Source organism: Herpailurus yagouaroundi, unplaced genomic scaffold, assembly GCF_014898765.1.
Source record: "Herpailurus yagouaroundi ecotype Mexico unplaced genomic scaffold, PumYag 142, whole genome shotgun sequence".
Lineage (NCBI taxonomy): Eukaryota > Metazoa > Chordata > Mammalia > Carnivora > Felidae > Herpailurus > Herpailurus yagouaroundi.
Genome location: NW_024412397.1, coordinates 660,266 through 679,159, shown reverse-complemented (window position 1 = coordinate 679,159; position 18,894 = coordinate 660,266). Strand labels below are relative to the sequence as shown.

Below are 18,894 nucleotides of genomic sequence, written 5' to 3'. Positions count from 1 at the left end.
CATTAAATTTAAATGAACTAAATACTCCAATAAAAAGGTGAAGTTTGTCAGACTGGATTAGGGAAAAGAAAACAAAGCAGGACCCAATTATGTGCTGTCTACAGACGATATACTTTAGATTTAAAGGCACAAATAGGTTGAAAGGATGGAAAAGATATACCAAGCAAATAGTGACCAAAAGAGATTTGGAGACAAAATCAATTTAAGACCAAAGAAAATGTCGAGGCACCTGGGTGGCTCAGTCAGTTACGTCTGACTCTTGATTTTGGCTCACGTCACCATCTCATGGTTCGTGAGTTCAAGCCCCGCATCAGGCTCCATGCTGCCTGGGATTGTCACCCTCTTCCTCTCTCTCTGCAACCCCCTTAAAACAAATAAACTTGAAAAAAATGAAAGAAAATGTTGATGGAGACAAAAAGGGACAATTTATCATGAGTGAAATGTAAATTGAGCAAGAAGATACAATAGTTTTAAATATATTTGCACCTGAAAACGCCCGCATAAAACACGAAACAAAAATTGGTAGATTTAAAGGGATAAACGGAAAGACGAAAATAATGGCTGGAGACCTCACCACACTACTGTCAGTGATGGACAGAATAACTAGACAAAAAATCAGGAAGGATGTAGAACAATTGAACAGTGCTGTCAACCAGCTTGACCCAAAAGACATGGATAGAACACTCAACAGAGTGGAATGTGGGTGGAACATTCTCCAGGGTACGTTTTCTATTCATACAACGAGCCTTAGTAAATTTTAAAGGATTAATTCTCATCACAGTGGAATTAATGGAATTAATTTATGGCATCAGTGCAATCCCTATCAAAATTCTAGCAGGTATTTGGTTTTGCTTTTTTTCAGTAACATGACAGATGACAAAATGATCCTAAAATTCATACGAATTTCACAGATCCAGAGTAGCCAAAACAATTTTAAAAACAAAGAACAGAGCGGGACACACACCTCCCGATTCAAAATTTACTATAAAGCTACAATGATGAAGACAGTGTGGCACTGGCGTAAGACATACAGGTCAACGGAACAGAATTTAGAGGTATGAAATCCCTACATTTATGGTAAGTTGATTTTTAACCAAAATGCCGAGCCATTTAACTGGGGCAAAGGATCGCCTTTTTAACAAATGACACCAGAAGAATTGGATATCCACGTGCAAAAGAGTGAACTTGCACCTTTAGCCTCATACCGTACACAAAAATCTCAAAGTTGATCCTGGAATTAAATGTACAAGCTAAAACGATAAACACATAGTAAATAACATAAGAGAAAAATCTTCGAGACCTTAGATTAGGCAAAGATTTTTTAGATATGATACCAAAAACATAGCCTAATATCTAAAAATGGGCAAATGAGACCCCATCAAAATGCAGATTTTATTCTGCTTCGAAAGAACTATTCAGAAAATGAGAAGACAAACAATTGACTAAAGAATATAGTTGCAAAATACATATCTGATCGAGGGCTCGTATCCAGAATGTACCAGAAGTCTTATCTCAACAATAAGAAGACAGCCTAGACAAAAACTGGCATCTAAGATTTAAGTAGACGTGTGAATGGCCAATAAGCACGTGCAGATATGCTCAACGTCGTCAGTCATCAGGGAGGGCAGCCGTGACACCGACACGGAGGGGATTTTGTACCCAGTGGAGGGAGTCTAGTAAGCAAGAATGGCAGCGGCACTCTTGGGAAAAGGCAGAGGACACGGGAGCACAGTTGTGTCCCGTGGCCCGTCCGTTCCACGCTTCGGTATCTGCCCACGAGAAGTCAGCACCGACGTCCACACAAGGCCTTGCCTGCAGATGTTCTCAGCAGCATTATTTATACCGCCCGGACATCTGAGACGACCGAGCGTCCGGCCCCTGGACCACAGACGGGAAAGGCATGTCACAACCAGACGATGGAGTGTTACTCAGCCAGAAGGAGGATTGACGTGCTAACACACACTCCAGCGTGGGGCACCTGGAAAACCCAAGGCCGAGTCAAAAAAGCTGGACACAAACACCCCCTGTTACGTGGCTCCGTCCGTGTGAACGTGTCCAGAAGAGCCAGACCTCCAGGGATGGCTCTAGGTCTGCATGTGTTGCGGGGCTTAAGGAGCTTCCTTCCAAAGTCACCCAGGCTTGTCAAGACACTCGACGCCACAGGCAGAACGGCTCTTTTGAAGCCGAAGGCTTGTGTGCGTCACGTACGGCTTTTCCTTTGTGGAACACGGACGGCCCTCGGACTCCTTTCTTAAGGACAGCTGGGAGACAGTTTGTTCGCATGTGGCATGAACACAATGCTGGCGGTCGAATTTCTCGGGGGGCGCAAAACTGCGTGTGCTTCCACGTTATCCCCCATTTAGCCGACGTAGGGACCTTTCGGGAGACACGGCCAGCGAGTGGTACCGGGGGCCGCTCCGTTGGTTGCCTCGTGGCGGCGTCCTCGATTTCCCGCCGTCGGGCATGCAGCCTGTCCACCAGTTTCCATGCCGGGTGGGTGCACGGAGCTGGGAGTCCCCGTACCTTTCTCTGCCTGAATTTTGAAGCAGGGTTCTTCCTTCCTTGCAGATTATAACGTGGACACTTACACACACTGCAGAACAAAGAAGGCCTGTTCCTTTCTGAAACATCCGCCCTTATCGGGCCCAGGGGACCCCGGCTAATCAGAGCCTGATACTGCGCACAATGGGCCGAGTCAGCCAGACCACTCCCCGCCCTGGGCGCACGCTGTCGCTGCAGAGCCAGTGGCCGGTGTTCTTTTGTTCTGAAATGGGGCAGACAGTGCAGGATGCAGTCATCGGGCCTGGGGGCGGCGTTATCAGCCCCCCGGCCGTCCTCTCTCCCACCCAAGGGTGCAGGCTTCCCCAGCACTCGGCCCTATCAGGTCCCACAGCTGCTGTTAGTTTAGATACGGCAGGAAGTGGGCCCGGAGGACAGTGGCAGTTGATGGCCCTCGGCGGCGTCCAGAAACGCCTGTGATTTGCCTGGGGTCTGGCTCTAGCCCGAGTCCACCGCAGGGGGGAAGGGGGAATGTGCCACAGAGACACCGTCTGGCCACACAGATGTAGGGGAGCCTGGCTGCCCCCTGGGGCCTTGGCTGGTCACTCAGAGCGGGCAGCTGGGCCTGAGAGCCCAAAGTGGGACCCGCACATGGGCAGCACCCTTCAGACCAAAAGGAAGAAGCCCGGGACCCCGGACCTGTCCACTTCCTCCGGCTAGCCCGTGTAGCTCTTTGTTGTGGAAATGGCTGCAGACCTGTCAAGACCCCGGGGAAAGCCTTGTTGTCCGGCCCCTCTGTCCTTTCTGCCCCTGACACGGGCAGATGGTTCTGATGGGGCTGAGAGCCGTGGCCCAGAGACAGCTGGGCTGGAAACCAGGGGCAGGTCTCGGCCGGCGGTCCGCATCACGATGGGTTCCCCGTCGGGGTGGCTCTGAGAAGTCCACGGCTCGGCGCCGCCTGCGCCGGGACCCTCTGGGTGGGGCAGACCTTTCTCCCCCACCGGCCCCTCTCGGGCTTGTGCTGGAACCGGTTTCCAGAAGGGACTCCAGATAAGACGGTGGCGCCGTTACGGCCCTAGCCGGCATCTGAGAATGTTTCGAGTGAGAAACTGCATTTCGGGACGTTTCCCCTGAATTGCCATCCCCAAACGAGATCGGGGAACAGGGAGCGTGCCCCTGGCCGTGGCACGGCTGCGTCCCGGGTGGGGAAGGCCGTGCTGTGCCTGCTGCTCTTGGCACACCTCCCCGCCTTCACGGTGTCAAACCTCGAGTCGCCTTTATTTGCACTTTGCTTTTTTTTTTTCCACGGGAGCTGTTGCCAGCAAGCCGTAAGCTACCGTATATCGCTCAGATTTAAGAACCTAAACTTTAAAACAAATTAAACTCTTGTTGACATTGTAATAAAAATCAGAATGGAACCAAGTGGCTCAGTAGAAGCAAACTTCGATCATTTTTGTGGATTCAAGATTGTTTTCTGGGACTCCCAGACTCCCAGCACAGCGAAGTTATTTCCTCTTGGCAGATGGCTGGACAGCAGACGGGCGGCGGACGGAGGGAGGGCGGTGGCGCTGGGCCTCGCGGCGGGCTCGCTCTGGCTTCGGCGGGGGTGTCTGCGGCCACACTTGATAGAGCCACAGGACAGCTTGCAGTGCTGGGGCTGGGAGAGTGGCACGCCCACATTTTTTTTACGCACTTGAATTTAAGAAAAGCGCCCAAAACCTGCTTGTCAAGGTCCGGCCGCTCATCGAGTGTTTGTCTGGATTAAAAGTGTGGGAAGCACGCGTCGGACTGTCGTTGCGAACTTTGTCCAAACGCTGGAAAGTGCGCAGAGCGGCCGCACCCGCCCTCCGCTCCCCTGGTCCTTATCTCTCATCACCCGTTAACCGCGGTGTTGATGCTCTGTCACTCTCGGAGATGGAAACGGTGGTTTCCACGGGACCAAGTGCCAGCTTTCCATCCTGCGTGCAGCTTCCTGTCCCGATAGGGCGGAGACATACGGATGGAAACTGGGTGATTGATCACTTTGGTGAGCATTTCCCCGGAGGCGTGGCAGGCTCCCTGGGGGTGCCTTTTGACCTGGGCTTTCAAGCGAGCCTCTTACCAGAATCGGCCCTTCCCTGGCCTGCCGCTTCCTCCTCTGTTCTGCTTCCTGTTTCTGTGTTTTCAAGGCCAGGTGGGCAGCGGGGCCCAGTGCACGCGGCCTGGAGCCGTCCCCAGCTGCCGCCCTGCTAGGTCGGCAGAGCCTGGCGTTGGGGAGCCGGCGGGGGGTGGCCGGGCACCGGCACGGCTCCTACCTGCCCCCAGGGCGCAGCTGGGAGGAGGCCCCTCTGCGCTGGGAGGAGCTGGGGCCTGGAGTGTGGGCCTTGCTGAGCAGACGGCATCCAGCACATTCATTAAATGCTGGGAAGGGGAGGAGAGCTTCAGGACGCACAACCCTCTGGGCGGTTTCTTCCCGGCGCCCCTCAGTGTCCCGAGCTGCAAAGAGCAGGGCCCTGGGCACCGGGAGCATCTTTGCAGACACTCGGGGGACTCTTAGAGCAGCTCTGGTCACCGTTGCATCGGTGACCTCCACTTGAGCAGGGCTTCCTGAAGTCAGCACTCAGATGGGTGCGTGGAAGTGTGGCCAGACCTCTGGCCGCTTGTGGTGAAGGTGGAGCCGTGGTGGAGGGGCTGACCTCGGGCGCCTAGGCCTGCACTGTGCCTGGGACCCCGGACCTGTCCACTTCCTCCGGCTAGTCCGTGTAGCTCTTTGTTGTGGAAATGGCCACAGACTGTCAAGACCCTGGGGAAAGCTCAGACACTGCTTTGCCGTAAAGTTACTCACGCCCGATACAGAGCCCCTTCAGTCTGAGCTAACATCTATTGTGCACACATATTTCTAAATAGCTCGTTCTCTGCACGTTGCCTCCTTTTGAGGACATATGTTAAGGCTTCTTCGGGAGCCAATGTAGATAAACAGAGAGAGAGTTAATGCCAGATTTTGCAAATGGATGGCTCATAGCCCCACCAAAAGGAAGAAACCCGGCAGACGCGAGCCCGCCACGTGGCTGGGTGGTGACGTCGGCCCGGCCTGAGCAATAAGTGCCCAGAAGCCTCCGGTGAGACTGTTACTTCGCTCTCGCTCGGTCTCCTGGAAACTCACGCAGAGGATCCGTTCAACTTTGAAAAGAGGACATAACAAACAATATTTGCAGATTCCTCACTCTGTTCCGGCATCGCAGGGCCTTCAAAACACACGCACACCTCGGTTCTGTGGCTCCTCGAAAATTAGAGGGGAGTGCGCAGAGGAGGTCAGGCAGCTGACAATAGTCACAGTTGAAATAGCGGTTTGAGAAGACAAAGCCAAGCTGCCGGACCACTAATGACCGCACGCTTGCCTTGAGTCTGGGGACCGAGAGATGGTTTTGGGAGGACTTTTCAGGCGAGTGAGACGGGCTGGGTTGTAACAGGTGGTAACCTGTCCCGTGTCTGCTCCACGTGGACAGCTGCAGATGCGTGGGCCTCTGAAGGACGTGACCCGTCTCCAAGCTTGGGTTCCGTCGGGAGTTCGGAGCGGGTAGACTCTCCCCGGAAAGCAGCTCTGAGAAAGCTGCAGACCCAGGCGGGGTGCTTCCCCGGCCCCCCCCCCCCCCCCGCGTCCTTCCCGCGTTCGGGTGACGGCTTGGGTCTGTCCTTTCGAGGAGGGTCGGAAACAGCGGTTCCACCTGAGGCCTCAGGCCGAGAAGTGGTCTTCGGGAGCGCGGTGACACAGCCAGACCGCTCCTCTTGGTGGACCAGGGGCGCGCGGTTATTACATAAAGTCAATTAGAGCGCATACATGCCGGTCCTGCTGATTTGATTTAGAACTAACGAAAGCTCCAGTAATGGGCAATTACAAGAAACTTAATGGCCCTTTATACTGAATGCAGCTTCCATGGCACCTAATATACTGTGATGAATTACTCATTATGTGCAGTGTTGGAATAGCTTCTATAAAGATTAATAATCAGATAATCAGTACAAAAATTCAATCTTGGGTGTTTTTCCACTCCAGGGTCAATATGTCCTCCAGACCAGGGGCCTGTTCCCTGGGCTGTATTTGGTGGCCGCTTCCTCTCAGTTCGGTTGTCTCTTCCACACACAGAACCTCTGAGAGGAACTTACCAGCTCGGTTTTGCACACGGTTTTCTTCCTGCGTTCTGTGATTTTTCTGTTCAGATCTTCACAGAATAAAGAAGCCGGCTTTGCTGCTGGTCGGTTTTCTCAATACTCACAGGAACAATTCCTACCCTCAAGGTGGGCTCAGACCAATGGGGCCCGTGAGCACGGGAGTGGCAGCAGGTGGCCCTCCCCCGGGGGGCCAGGAGAGCCAGGAGCGGGACGCGGGCGTCCCGGGTGGCAGGGTGAAAAGGTGTCTTGGTGCAGAGGACATCGCTGGGGGTGGGCGCTGCCCTGGGATGGGCTCGGCCGCCCAGCAGCTTCCCCAGGTAGCAGGCGAGGCGCCTCGGCTGACCGACAGTCACCGGCTTCTCCCGGGCTCCAGCTTGCCTCTGAAGACGGTGCTGGCGTTTAATTACGAAAGTTTCAGACGCGTGCAAGATACGAGAAATAGTGCGGTGGGTCCCCAGGGCCCTCACCCAGGTCCACACTCGGGGCGGGCAGGACACGGCACTGTTCCTTCTGTGCCCTGTAGTGGTCGTTGCTGAGATCGCAAGGACCCGGGTCCTGGACCTCGTGTCTGCCTCCTGCCATCCCGCAGGTACAGACGGCCGTTTAAGCGACCACTTTCTTATGAGGTTACAGCAGGGCAGCCCCGCCTGACAGAATTACTCATGATTCTCTGGTAAGGTGAGGATTTACTTCAAACTCACGTTAACCGACAAGGTGTGGTTTCACTTCCCGTGAAGCCAGGAACAGGTGGGCTTGAGCCTTTCCTCTGCCTCCGTGATGAGCAGCCTCTTCTGACCAAACCCGGCAGCTGCCAGGCGCGTGGAGGGCGCTTGGCCTGCGCTCGGCCGGCGGGCGGTCTGGAGCGGCCTGCCGAGGCCCAGCCGGTGCACCGTCGTGTGGACACTGCCGATGCCCACAAAGGATCGGGGGCCCCTTGGTTCGTTGGCGCCTTTTGTGTTGAGGACACCGACTCGTGTCCCTGGACAGGGAGACAGGAGGCAGCAGCCCGATCGTCTCTCTGTCTCTCTCAGCCCACTTCACGTTGTTATTTTTTAATTAAAGGGAGCCTTTTTGGTCTTTTATTTTTTCATTTCTGTTAATTCTGCGTGAATAGAAATTGTATATTTCGGGGGAATGTGTTTTCTAGCAGCACAAAGAAAGCCCTGGAAAAACGCTTGTGGTTTAGTGACCCCCAGGAGCAACTGTGGGGTGAGTTTGGCGTGGATACAAAAATGGGCCAGGTGAAAGGGGAGCATACGCCCGCTGCACGCCCGCGGAACCCCCCAGTCACGTGGCCGGCCCGGTCCCCACGGAGGCTGGAGTTTCCACACGGGCGTTCGCATTATCTGGAGTATTCGGGCTAAATAAGGAAGCAGGCACTGAAGGCAGGAAAATTATTCTGTTTTAATGGCTGACAGTCCCGTGTGACAATAGTATCTGCCAGTGCCAGCCCCACACGCAGTCGGGAGGGTCATGTTTTATTAAAACCGTGACTTGTTGTCACTCAGACTTCGCTGTCCTGGTCCCTCCTTCCAAAAATAGCAGGCCCCGTGGCAGTGGCTTATTATGATTAAAAAGATAAAAATAAGTGAAGGCTGAAATGGGTCCAGGACACCCGAGGTAACACGGGAACTTACTTTTGAATGAAACTTGAGAGACGGCCTCATTTTCCAGCGCCTCACAAAGCGTCTTTGAAAAAAGTCAGAAAAGTAAAACAGGACTTCGGTGATGTCGCAACTCTGCATTTTCAGAATTGCCATGGTTGTGACAGTCCTGCAGAGGGGCACCTGCTCTCGCCCGAGGCCGTGCGGGGCCGGGGACAGCAACAGCCACGCCAGGCGGGGCCCCATGGACGCTGAGCCCGCCGTCCACACGAGGCCACGGACGGAGTGTCCACCGGTGAACGAGGAGGTAGGGACGGCGGGCTTTGTAAGATGCTGCCTCTTTTAAGAAATTAAAACCCCGCACGAGAGACGGCTCCAGCTTTCTTCGGCGCCCACCCGTGCTTGGGGGGGGGGCGGGAACAAAAGCGTGTTCTTCTCTGCTCCTACCTTTCCAAGCGGTGGCTTTTATCGTGACGTTTTCACGCACTGCCCACACCTGCCGTAATGCTTTCGATCACCAAGGAGGTCTGGCTACGTCTGTGCAGTGGTGCATGTGAACACTGTGTGTCCAGCAGGCCACCGACCGCGTGGATCACGCCCTCCGCACGGAAGGTCTCGGCAGCGGGGACCCGCGCGCTCGTTAGGATTTGCGTCCGGTGGCCTCCGAGTCCCAGAACCACTGGCCGTGTAAAGGTTCGCACGGCAGACGCTACCGGGCCAGCGATATTTCTGGTTGCACTGCTGTCGGCCTAAATTATCATCCTCTCGGGTTACAGCACCAACTTTAGCTAACGGTGTATTTTCTGGGAAAGTTAGCAAATACTTTTTAAAATTATCTTTTAGTTATAGGAATGGGGAAAACGGCCTTCCTGTTTTGTTTTGCTCCTCACAAAGCTATTTTGGCTCTCCCTTAAAAATAAAAATGTCTCTGATGAAGGGCACGCATCTTGCTGTCCCTCAGAAAAAACTGAGTAAGCGCGTACCAACCACCCTTGTACGTTTCTTTACACGCGGTACTTAATTTGGCCGTGAGCTTTGAGCGGGCCCACGGGACGAGACAGTGCCGCTGTGGCCACAGGACCTGCGCCCAGAACTTAATCCTGTGTGGATCCTTCCGGCCTGTTTGTTTCCCACGTGGCTTGTGTTTAAAGGACAGCGACGCTTTTGAAAAGTCGTCCTCTTCGTGAAAAAGTGGCATCGTGGCCTGTCATCAAACCAGAAATGAAAAAGGAACAGTGGCCCTGCCAGGCTGACTCTGAATTTTTAAAACTTCACGGGACAACTGTCTCCTTAGCAGAACTAACCTCACTATCGGAAAGGAGGAAGATGCTTTAAAAACGTGTTTTACGTAATCAAGTTAACGAGTACTGATGCAATCGATATTTCTATCAAACAGACGCAAGAATGTTACTTGTGAAGTATAGCCCTTAGCCATCTTCACTGAACTTTTTTAAAGCAAAGATGACGCCGTGTGGCTGGGGGAACGTTGCCGAACTGGATTTCTTACTCCCGAGGCCTAAACCCAGCTCCCGAGGAAGTCAGCCCAGTGTCTGTGTGGACACCCGCCTCTCCCGTGTCCTCCCTCCCCGAAGCCCCGCACGTGGGCCCCATGACCGTGATGGGTGGGGGGACAGAGACCCCCGCCCACGGTCCCAGGCCTGTGGGGCCAGGCAGGGGCAGCCCGGGGGCGTCCGTTCAGTTGTTTTGCCCCGGGCGACACTCAGGGCTGCGTCCGGGGCTGTCGGCGCTCTGTGACAGACACGGGGCGCGCGGCCCGTGTTTGCGTTAGCCCACGACACGCCTACACGGAGAGGTGCTCTGATCCTCTAAAGAATGCACACGCTGTGCAGGAGACACTGAAACTCAACACACGGAAATGACCCCCGCCTCTCGGCACCGTGGTGAGTCTCTGTGAGCGCGCGTGCAGCGTGGCCTAGCCCAGGCCTCCGCTGATGTGCCCGAAAGTCCACTCTTCCCACGGACAGGAAACTGAACGTTCACCAGAAAATGCCAGTCCTGCGGCACGTCGGCTGTGGAAGCAGGCTGGCTGAGCATGCCCTGGGCACGTCAACGCGTCCCTCTGCCGTTCAGAAAGCCAGCCTGGAGAGCCTGTCCCCAAGGAGGCCGTCGCTCAGGCCGCTGACGATGCTGTGTGAGGCCTGGAGCGTCCCCTGCCCTCTCTGGGCCCGTCTTCGAAGAACGATAATAACATCCACCTCCCAGAGGGCTGGGGAGGGTGCTGTGCGGTTCACACCTGTCTTATGCTTGGCACGCACAACTCCAACCGGGAGGTTGGTTTCTCCGTTCGGCGTGATCACGGCATCCCCGACTCGGAGGGCAGAGAGGGGTCTCGGCCAAGCCCCCTTGTCACGGAGGAGACCCTCAGGCTCTAGTCAGGCGCAGGGGCAGGGTGAGAACAGGACCGAGGTCGTCTTCCTCCGGCCCTCCCGCTGCTGCGTCCGCCCCGAGAGCGAGTGTCTGGGGCGCAAAGAGCTCACGTCAGGTTTTCCGGGGAAGGTCACAGGCCTCCGTTCATGACTCTGACCCGCCGTTTAAATGGTGCGGCAATCACGTGAAGGGACTTGAGTTCTGAGAAAGTTAGAGAATCGTGGGACCACGAGGAGTTGTTGGCTTTGAAGTGGCTTCATTCACGGCCCCGGGCACCCCCCACTCCACACAACAGGGGTCGGGCCGCCTTTCAAAACAAGCACCACCTAGATGCTGGGTCGTTTCTGTCACTTTCTGGGGATTGTTTTCCCTCCCAGAGTCTGCTTCTGTTTTAACTCTGATCGCACAGCGTCCTCTAGTTCTTAGGATCTAAGGGACACACTGTCAGAACCCCGGGTCTCCTTTCTAGTCTTAGGGTGCCGTCATCACTTCCAAGCCCCTGTTATTTAAAGTCAAACATAGATGCACACACCATCACTTCTTCCCTCAGGGTAGGAAGGAGGGCTGTCGCGGAGGAAGTGTGGGGGCCGAAAAGATGGACGGCACCCTCCTCCCCAGGCCGGCGGTGAGCAAGCTGCCTCAGAGGCCGAGAGAGGCCCCCACGGGCAGGCAAGGTGTGTTGACAGCGGGCGGCTGTGCTGGGCCGTCACATCGGAAAAACAGACTTAAAACCGGTCGAGTGGGCGCACGCGGCGAGAGCGGGGCCCGTGTCAGGCGGGCAGCGTCGTGTCAGGGCCTCCGGCAGACCGTCCGTGCGGCGCCTGGAACCACCGTGCCACGCCGCTGGGATTTCTGAATGAAGTTTCCCATACGGCGTGTCAGCAAACCTCTGGCTTTGATATCTGTGTGATCGGGTTGAGGGCGGTCAGTTCCCTTTGCTGTTTGTTTCAGAGCAAAGGAAATGCTGATGTGCGGTGTTCGTTCTGACGATGCAGTGGAAAATTGGTGGCCGTACAGACACCAAGTGATTCCTGGTTCCTCCGGTCGCTTGCTTCTTCTCCTCCTTGAAAAAAAATTTTTTTTTTTTTTTTTTTTTTCAAGGCACGGAACAGCTCGTACAGGAGAAACGAATGAAAAAAAGTAGGTGTTTTTAGCACAAACGGAACAGAATGCCACGTCTGTGTGCATGGCGCCAGTGGGGGGTGGTGTTTTAAGAGAAGCCACGGAAGAGGGGAACGCGGCCCTGCCTTCGGCCCTTCCCCACCCTTCACGCCGGGTTCTGAGCCCCGAGCAGCCCTGCGGGCACGGAGGGGACCAGGGGCAGGGGCAGAGTGGAGGCCAGGCTGGGAGGAGGGGGCCTGGCAGGCGCGGGCACAGACCCTGGGCTGGCGGAGCTCCTCACCCGCGAGCCCGAGGGCCGCCGTGGCCACCTGCCGAGCCTCCCTCCCACTCTCTGCTTCCAAACCTGCGACTGTGGCGTCTGCCTCCCCTCCCTCCTGGGACTGTCGCAGGGGACGGCAACGGTGCGCGTGCGTGTGTGTGGGGAGCGGGGGTGGGCCGCCTACGTGCGGGGCCGACCTGCCCCGTGCTGGTTCCTGACATTCTGATTGAGATCCTTGGCCGCTTTCGAAAACCAGGAATTCCGAAAAGGGGGGAAACTGGGCTTACAAGCGAGGCGTCGAGGAAAACATGTTCAGTGAGGTTCGGACCCTCGCCGCCCCCTTCGGTCACGTTGTCTCAGGAGAGCCCGACAGAAGCGCACCAGGGGTAAACTGAGGCCATTTCACTACAGCACGAGGCTGTAAAGTCCTTTTTTTTCAAAATGGTGTTGAAAAGGAAACTCGTTAGATGAAAATACAAAAATTTTACCTTTGAAAAGACCCTTCACTGATTACTTTGCGAGCTTATTTGTAAATCGCCGCGAGATCTGTGTGTATTGCTGGAAGGTTCCAGTGACTGTGGACAGATAACGTGAGCGGAGGTGAGAGCGCGTGCCTGTGCTTTGTACATTTTAGACTTTAAATGTTAGAAAAACACGAATTTTCTTTTCACTCCGTCTCAGACCTGCACGTCGAGGTGGCTCGGGTGCGTGTGTGTATCCTGCACACGTATCCCAGAGTAAAACAAGAATTCAAACTGCCACAGAAGTTTCAGGAAAAAAAACAGTAGTTTCCACCTTGGGAGCGCTTGAGAGAAAACTTAAATACTAGGGAAAAAACCTTTCTCATTAAATTAAATTGTGGTATAACAGCTCACCACATCCTGCTGCAGGGACATCTGACACCAAGCACAGCAAAGGTTCCTCTTTTAGGTGTCTGACAAGCTGTGAGGGTCACATGTTACCTGCAGTTCAAAATACTTGTACAGAGAAAAAACCCTTCGTGTCGGTGGAAAAGCTGAATAAGAAGATGGAAACTATCAGCAGAGAGGAGACACTGTAGGAAACCGTAACAGAGAGAAAACCGCCCCCAAAGTCACCAGCACAAGCCCCCGGGGGCGGCTGTGGACTCACGGGGCCTCGGAACCGTGACCTCACGGAAGACAAGTGGGAGGCCGTGGCCGGGGTGAGGCCAGGGGCGACGGGACCCCGCGTTCTCGTCCTCAACCCGGCCCTCGGAGCGCTCGGGCCCTGCCTGAGGTCTGTCTGGGAGCGGGAGCCAGCGTGGCTTTCCCCGCAAGGCCAAGGCACAGATTGTGAAACAGTGTGGCTGTGCCGTCGTCCCGCCCTCAGTTGTGCAGCCGAGCCGTGCGGGGGACCTGGTCCACCTGCCCCTTCTGTCAGCTGCGGCTGCCCCGTGCGCTCCCCAGGGGACCTCAGGGCAGGTCCGAAGGGCGTTGGCGCGTGCGCGTGGGTCCTGAGCGCGGTGCTGAGGTGCCTGCCGCGCTGTGACGCTGCTCGACGGTGCCGGGCCTGGAGGACGGGGGCATCGGATGACCGCTCGCTTCCGGCCGGCCGTTGCTGGGAGGCAGGCGGGGCCGGTGACTTCTCAGGAGCCCGCGGACGCCAGTGACGGACCAGGAGCACGGCCCTCCCAGCCCTCCTGAGACCCTCCTGCCAGCCTGGGTGGGGGCAGGTGCCAGGACAGAGGGCCGTGACGCGCTCCGCCGGGTCCCTGGGCCGCTCAGGATGCGCTGAGTGATTTCCCCACCCCCACCCACCTCGGGCTCCCCCTTCAAGGTTCAGGTGACCCGGTGGGCAGCAAGGGGAAGCCCGCTTCTGAGGCTGCTTCCCCTTTTGTCGTGTCACACAGATGTTGTTTTTCCTGTGCTCTGTGTAACCCGGGCGAACTAGAAGGTTCGTGGCTGCTTTGCTTAAGCCTCCCTTCTATTGGTTGTCCTTACTACCCGTCGGACGTCCCCACGTTCCCAGATATGATTACCCCTCGGACCTCCCGACATTTCCCTGCCATTATTACCCCTCGGACCTTCTGAAATGCCCCGTCTCTGTTCCCTCTCAGACCTCCCCAACTTCCCCGATATAATTACCCCTCAGACCTCCCCACGTTCCCCACCATTATTCCCCCTCAGACCCTCACACTTTCCCATCATCACTACTCCCTCTACCTTCCCACATTCCCTGGCATTATTACCCCTGTGACTTCCCCACATTTTCCCTCATTATTAGCCATCAGGTCCCTGCAGATTCCGTCAGTTTTCTTTGTCTGGCTCCCTCACATCTCCGTCATTACACCCCTCAGAACACCCCGACTTCCCGGTCATTATTGTCCCCGAGAACCTCCCCCCCACCTGGTCAGCGATCTCACTAGGGTCGCATCTCCGGTCTGAGACTTCGCTGTCCTTGGCAGCAGAAGGAGCAGTGACACCCAGACCCCCGTGTGTGTAACTGACAAGTCCGGCCCGTCCCTCAGGGCGTCCTGTCCAGGAGGCCGAGTCTGCACAAGCTGTCGTGGCTGAGTGTTGCAGCCCCCACCCCAGGCAGGCCCGTGGGGGCCGGACCCCCCCCCGTCCCACCGTGCCACCCCCTGCTGGGCCCGGAGCCCAGACGTCGCCACGGACGCCCCCCAGACTTCCATCTGAAATTGGGTCAGGAAGGGCTCCTGGGCCCACGGGCCCGGTCAGCGTAGGAGGACGTGAGACTTTTAGACTTCTAAACCGCCCGGTGCCACACCGGCCGTGGCGACGTGCTCTGTGGGGGGGTGGCGGTCGCCGCCTCTGCCGGCTGCCACCGCGGGGCTGGGCTTTCCGCACGCGGCTTCGTGCCGTCCTGAGGATGTCCCGCCTGCCCCGCGTGGTCCGGAGACACGCGAGTGGCAGGAGGACCTTCTCCGCGCCAAGGCAGGGCCCCGAGGAAGCTCGCGCTCGTCATCCTTCTCTGTGCGAATGTTCTTCTGTGTCACGCTCTTCTGCAAAATACCAGCTGGACGCGCGCCTCTCGAAACAGAAGGCCCAGCAAGTGAAGCGGGAGGCAGAGGGGAGCTGTCGCTGGTGGCCCAGGCCCTTGTGCCCGTGCTCCAGGGGCCGGTGGCACCTGGGACCTCGGGAGCGCAGGGCAGTCTCGGGGTCGAGTGACGGGGGAGGCCGTGTGGTCCGGGCGGTGGAAGCGGGGAGCACCTCGCCCTGCCTTCCCAGGTGCCTCGGCCGCGCGCTTCTCAGTGCTCTCTAGCGGGCCTCGCAAAGCTGGGCGGCCAGAGTGTCGCAGAGAAACTGCGTGTGGCTGACCCCTGGGACGCTCCAGGGACGGGTGTTGTCCTGAGAGCTGGCCTGAGCAGCCGGGCCTCATTAGCAGCTGGGAAGAGTCACTCGCCCGGCGTGAGCCACGGCCCCTCCGGTGTTTTGTGCCTGAAGGTCAGTGCCATCTTCAGAGAAGGTGTGGCTCGTGCATCACGTCCGTGTCCCCGGCAGATGTGTCCTCTGCAGGCATGCTGGCCTGGCGCCCACTCTGGCCTGCTGTGCTTCTGGTGTTTGCATTAAGTGACTCATTCCCCCCCCCCCCCCACCCCATAGGCGGCCCCCTTGCAGGCCGCGGGTGGGCCTGGGCACAGTGTGGGACGCCATGGCCCTGGGTCTGAGCCCGGGCTGCACCTTCGGGAAGAGCTGGTGGCCTGGGGCTTCGCGGGCAGGCTCCCGCCTGTGAAGCCGGGCTGTTATCAGCACCCATATGACACAGTTCCTGGTTCTCCCAACCCCGTTTTATTATTGTTGTTCTTAACAATAGTAGGGGTGTCGAAAGGGCATTTAGCGGAGGGGTGGGGGTGATGACAGGTGTGCCAGCTGCCGGCTGCAGGAAGCCGCCCTCGGACGCGCTGGGGCCTTTGCAGAAACACGCGGAATTTATCTGGGCGGCAAAGGGAAGCCCGGGCAGTTCCGTGACGTGAGCGTGTGCTCCCCACCCCCCCGTTCTCTTGGCAAAGTGGGCCGTGGGGACGCGTCCCCTGCCTGGGGGCCGGTCACGGGGTGGAGAGAGGGATGTTGTGCAGCTCGCTCACGATGGCCTTTGCCAGCTTCGCTCACTTCCTCTCCTGCTGCCAAAAACCACACGCCGATAGTGGACACGGACGAGGGAACAGAAATGGAGGAAGAGCCACAAACAAAGGGAGGCCCAGGCCGCCCCGTGGTCGGCCCTCCTCTCGGACGTGGCCTGTCCGACGACGAGAGCAAGGAGGGGGGGTTCTCTGAGCATGGACTTCGCGGGGGTGCCTCCACCTCTTCCCGTGGAGACGCCAGCTGTGCGCTCCTGCCCGGAGAAGACGCGCTCACGGCACCCGGACCGGCGCCTGGCGCCTCTCCCGGAGCCCACCGTCGCGGGGCCGGTTCGCAACCGTGCTTCTGGACTAGAGCGGTAACCCGACCACCGCCGGCCCCTGGAGTCGTGGAGCCGGGTCCCGGGCAGCTGCGTGCTGCTGGCTCAGGGCACCCCAGGCCCGCGGTGGGGTGCAGGAAGGAATTCCATCCCGCCCAGAGATCCCCCCGTCACGGGCTCCACATGACTGGCCAGAAGCATGGCTGATGGGATTTCTGGTTCTTACATACGCTTCTGGGCAGAGCAGCGTTTCCCTAATGATTTCTCCGTTGTGTTTTCTTGCAGTAAATGAGATCATCCGGAACGATCTCTCCAGCACCAACATCTGATCGTAGCTGGCGACACGGAACTCGCTCCGAAGCCGCGTGGTGTCGACTCGGCCGCTGACCGTTGAGCTTCGGCACCAGGACTTCAAATAAACTGAGCAGAGCCCTGGTGCCGGTCAGACCCCCGGCTTCATGAAGATTTGCATTGTCCGCTCACAGAAGCTGCCCAGCGGCTGGTGGGACGGGCCACTCCTCCCATGTCAAGACCGAAAGGGGCACGCCTCCCACGGGGGGACTCCAGCGCTGGAAGTGCCTTATTACACAGACCCCAGCATCGGGGCGCCACGGGGGAGCCCTGAGTCTGCTACCAGGAGAGTATTTGTAGGAGCAGAAGCTATAAAGACACTTCATCCTGAGGCTTTCTCTTGTATAAATTAGGAGAATACTGGCAAGCTAGGTAGGCATTGTGAGAAATACCTCACACGTGCTTCCTGCTTTTTTTCTCGGCTTTCCTCGGGCTGCAGCGTGCAATCTGTTGCCTCATTCGGTGCATCGTAGAGATCTTCTGCTTTGTCCTCGCTCTCGTCACCTGCCCCCTCCCCCGTGTTACTGGAACCATAGGATCGTTAATTGTAGCATGCTAGGGTTTTGTTTTTAATCTGGCTTTGAGCGTAGCGCGAGTAAGATGATAGTACAAGATAGGTTGCTGGACGAAAAGAGAAGTCCGTCTGCCACACGACAGCTCTTGCGTTTGCATGTATGTACAGATTTGGCACATATTTAAGTACAAATAATAACGACAGAGGCGGTGACGTCCGGTCTTTGCCCAGCGAGGGCTGCCGTGTCAGCAGCAGTAACCAGCGTCCGTTCCAGAAGGTGCATCTAAGACAAAGCCTGGCTTTTCAGCTGCGTGCACCGGGGCCCACGTCCCTCCAGCGGGCCTTCGTCGTCTCGTGCTGTCAGCCGAGCACTTTAGAAAGCCAGGAGGCGTGTGTTCTCAATGCCTGGATGCTACCAAATGGCAGGTGGGAAAGTCACTGTAAATAACATCACAAGAGGAGTGTAATATATTTGTTCAGCTGTAAGATTATTACTTCACAGAAGCCTTATATCTCTGCTTCATCTAAGACAACGATTACCAAAAACGTTTTAACATGCAGCGACTGTAGTATGTTTTCCAACTAGTTACTGTTAACGGATAGGTTGGTGTAAGCTTTACTACTGCGTTTGTGCAATTAACAGCTTATTACACGTTGTTACTAGCAGTGACCTGTTGTTCCACGTAACCAAAAAGCATGGTCTAATTGGCTAACCTAATAATTGTGCCTTAGGAATTCATGCCCCCTCATGGAACATGCCTGAATTGCACCCGCCGGCGGAGGTCGTAAGTTACAATAACGAAACATAGCGTCACGGTAGAGAACGCTCTCCCACAGGAACGATGATTTTAAAACTGCTCTTCAGTGTGGTTATGTCTGATTCCTGTCTGACTCCCAGAAAGGACACGGCCCCGAAAGCCACATCTGTAGCATTTGCACACAACTGTCACGGGCGACGGTGCATGGCTCCTCGTAGACCTGACCCTGCTTCTCCCAGGCTGCTGCCCCGCCCGTAGCCCAGACCGCAGCCCGCAGTTAGCGCCCCAGGACTCGCATGGAACACTTCTCAGTAGGCTGTCCTAAGGAGAGGAGACGTTTGGTATTCGTGTCCGCTGTCTGTGCTTAGGAAATAGATCCAATAAAGCAATATTTTTTTGCTGGACGATCTTAGTCTGCCGGTGATTCATTACGTGCGCGGACCACCCTACCCGGCTCTCAGTGACTTCCTGTGGTACGTCCTGGTTCCGTTGGCATCTGCACGAAGCGCTGTGGGGCAGAGCCGCCCCGGCATGACCGCAAAGCACCGGCTGCCCCTGCAGTGGGGTCCCCTCCTCCACGTCCGAGGAGAGGCCTGCACGGAACACAGAAGAGGCGGCCGTGTGGCCGCGGCCGCAGATGCTCTAAACACCGCGCTTCAGAGCCGCTCACCCAGGCCGGGGGGACGGGGAGTTTTCACTCGAGCCAAATGCTTCCGCTCCGAAGGGTGACCTGGGCGAGGCTGTGGCCACACGCACGTCCGCGTGCAACGCGGCCGTCACTTGGGAAGATGACGTGTGTCCGCAGACCTGTTGTTGCCCTGCTTGCTCCTCCCGGCTACTCAGCCCCTTTCCCCACCAGACCCGCTGCGG

At 56.7% G+C, this 18,894-nt stretch overlaps 1 protein-coding gene across 1 annotated transcript in view; it reads left to right on the top strand.

Annotated features, from left to right (window-relative positions):
- Nucleotides 1-18,429, top strand: part of NFATC1 (nuclear factor of activated T cells 1) — a 93,455-nt gene extending 75,026 nt beyond the window's left edge. Inside the window, exon 10 of the mRNA XM_040479515.1 lies at nt 16,687-18,429. Within this exon, the coding sequence (XP_040335449.1) occupies nt 16,687-16,730 (44 nt within the window). The 3' untranslated portion in view covers nt 16,731-18,429. The remainder of the gene's footprint in view (nt 1-16,686) is intronic.
- Nucleotides 18,430-18,894: the final 465 nt, after the last annotated feature.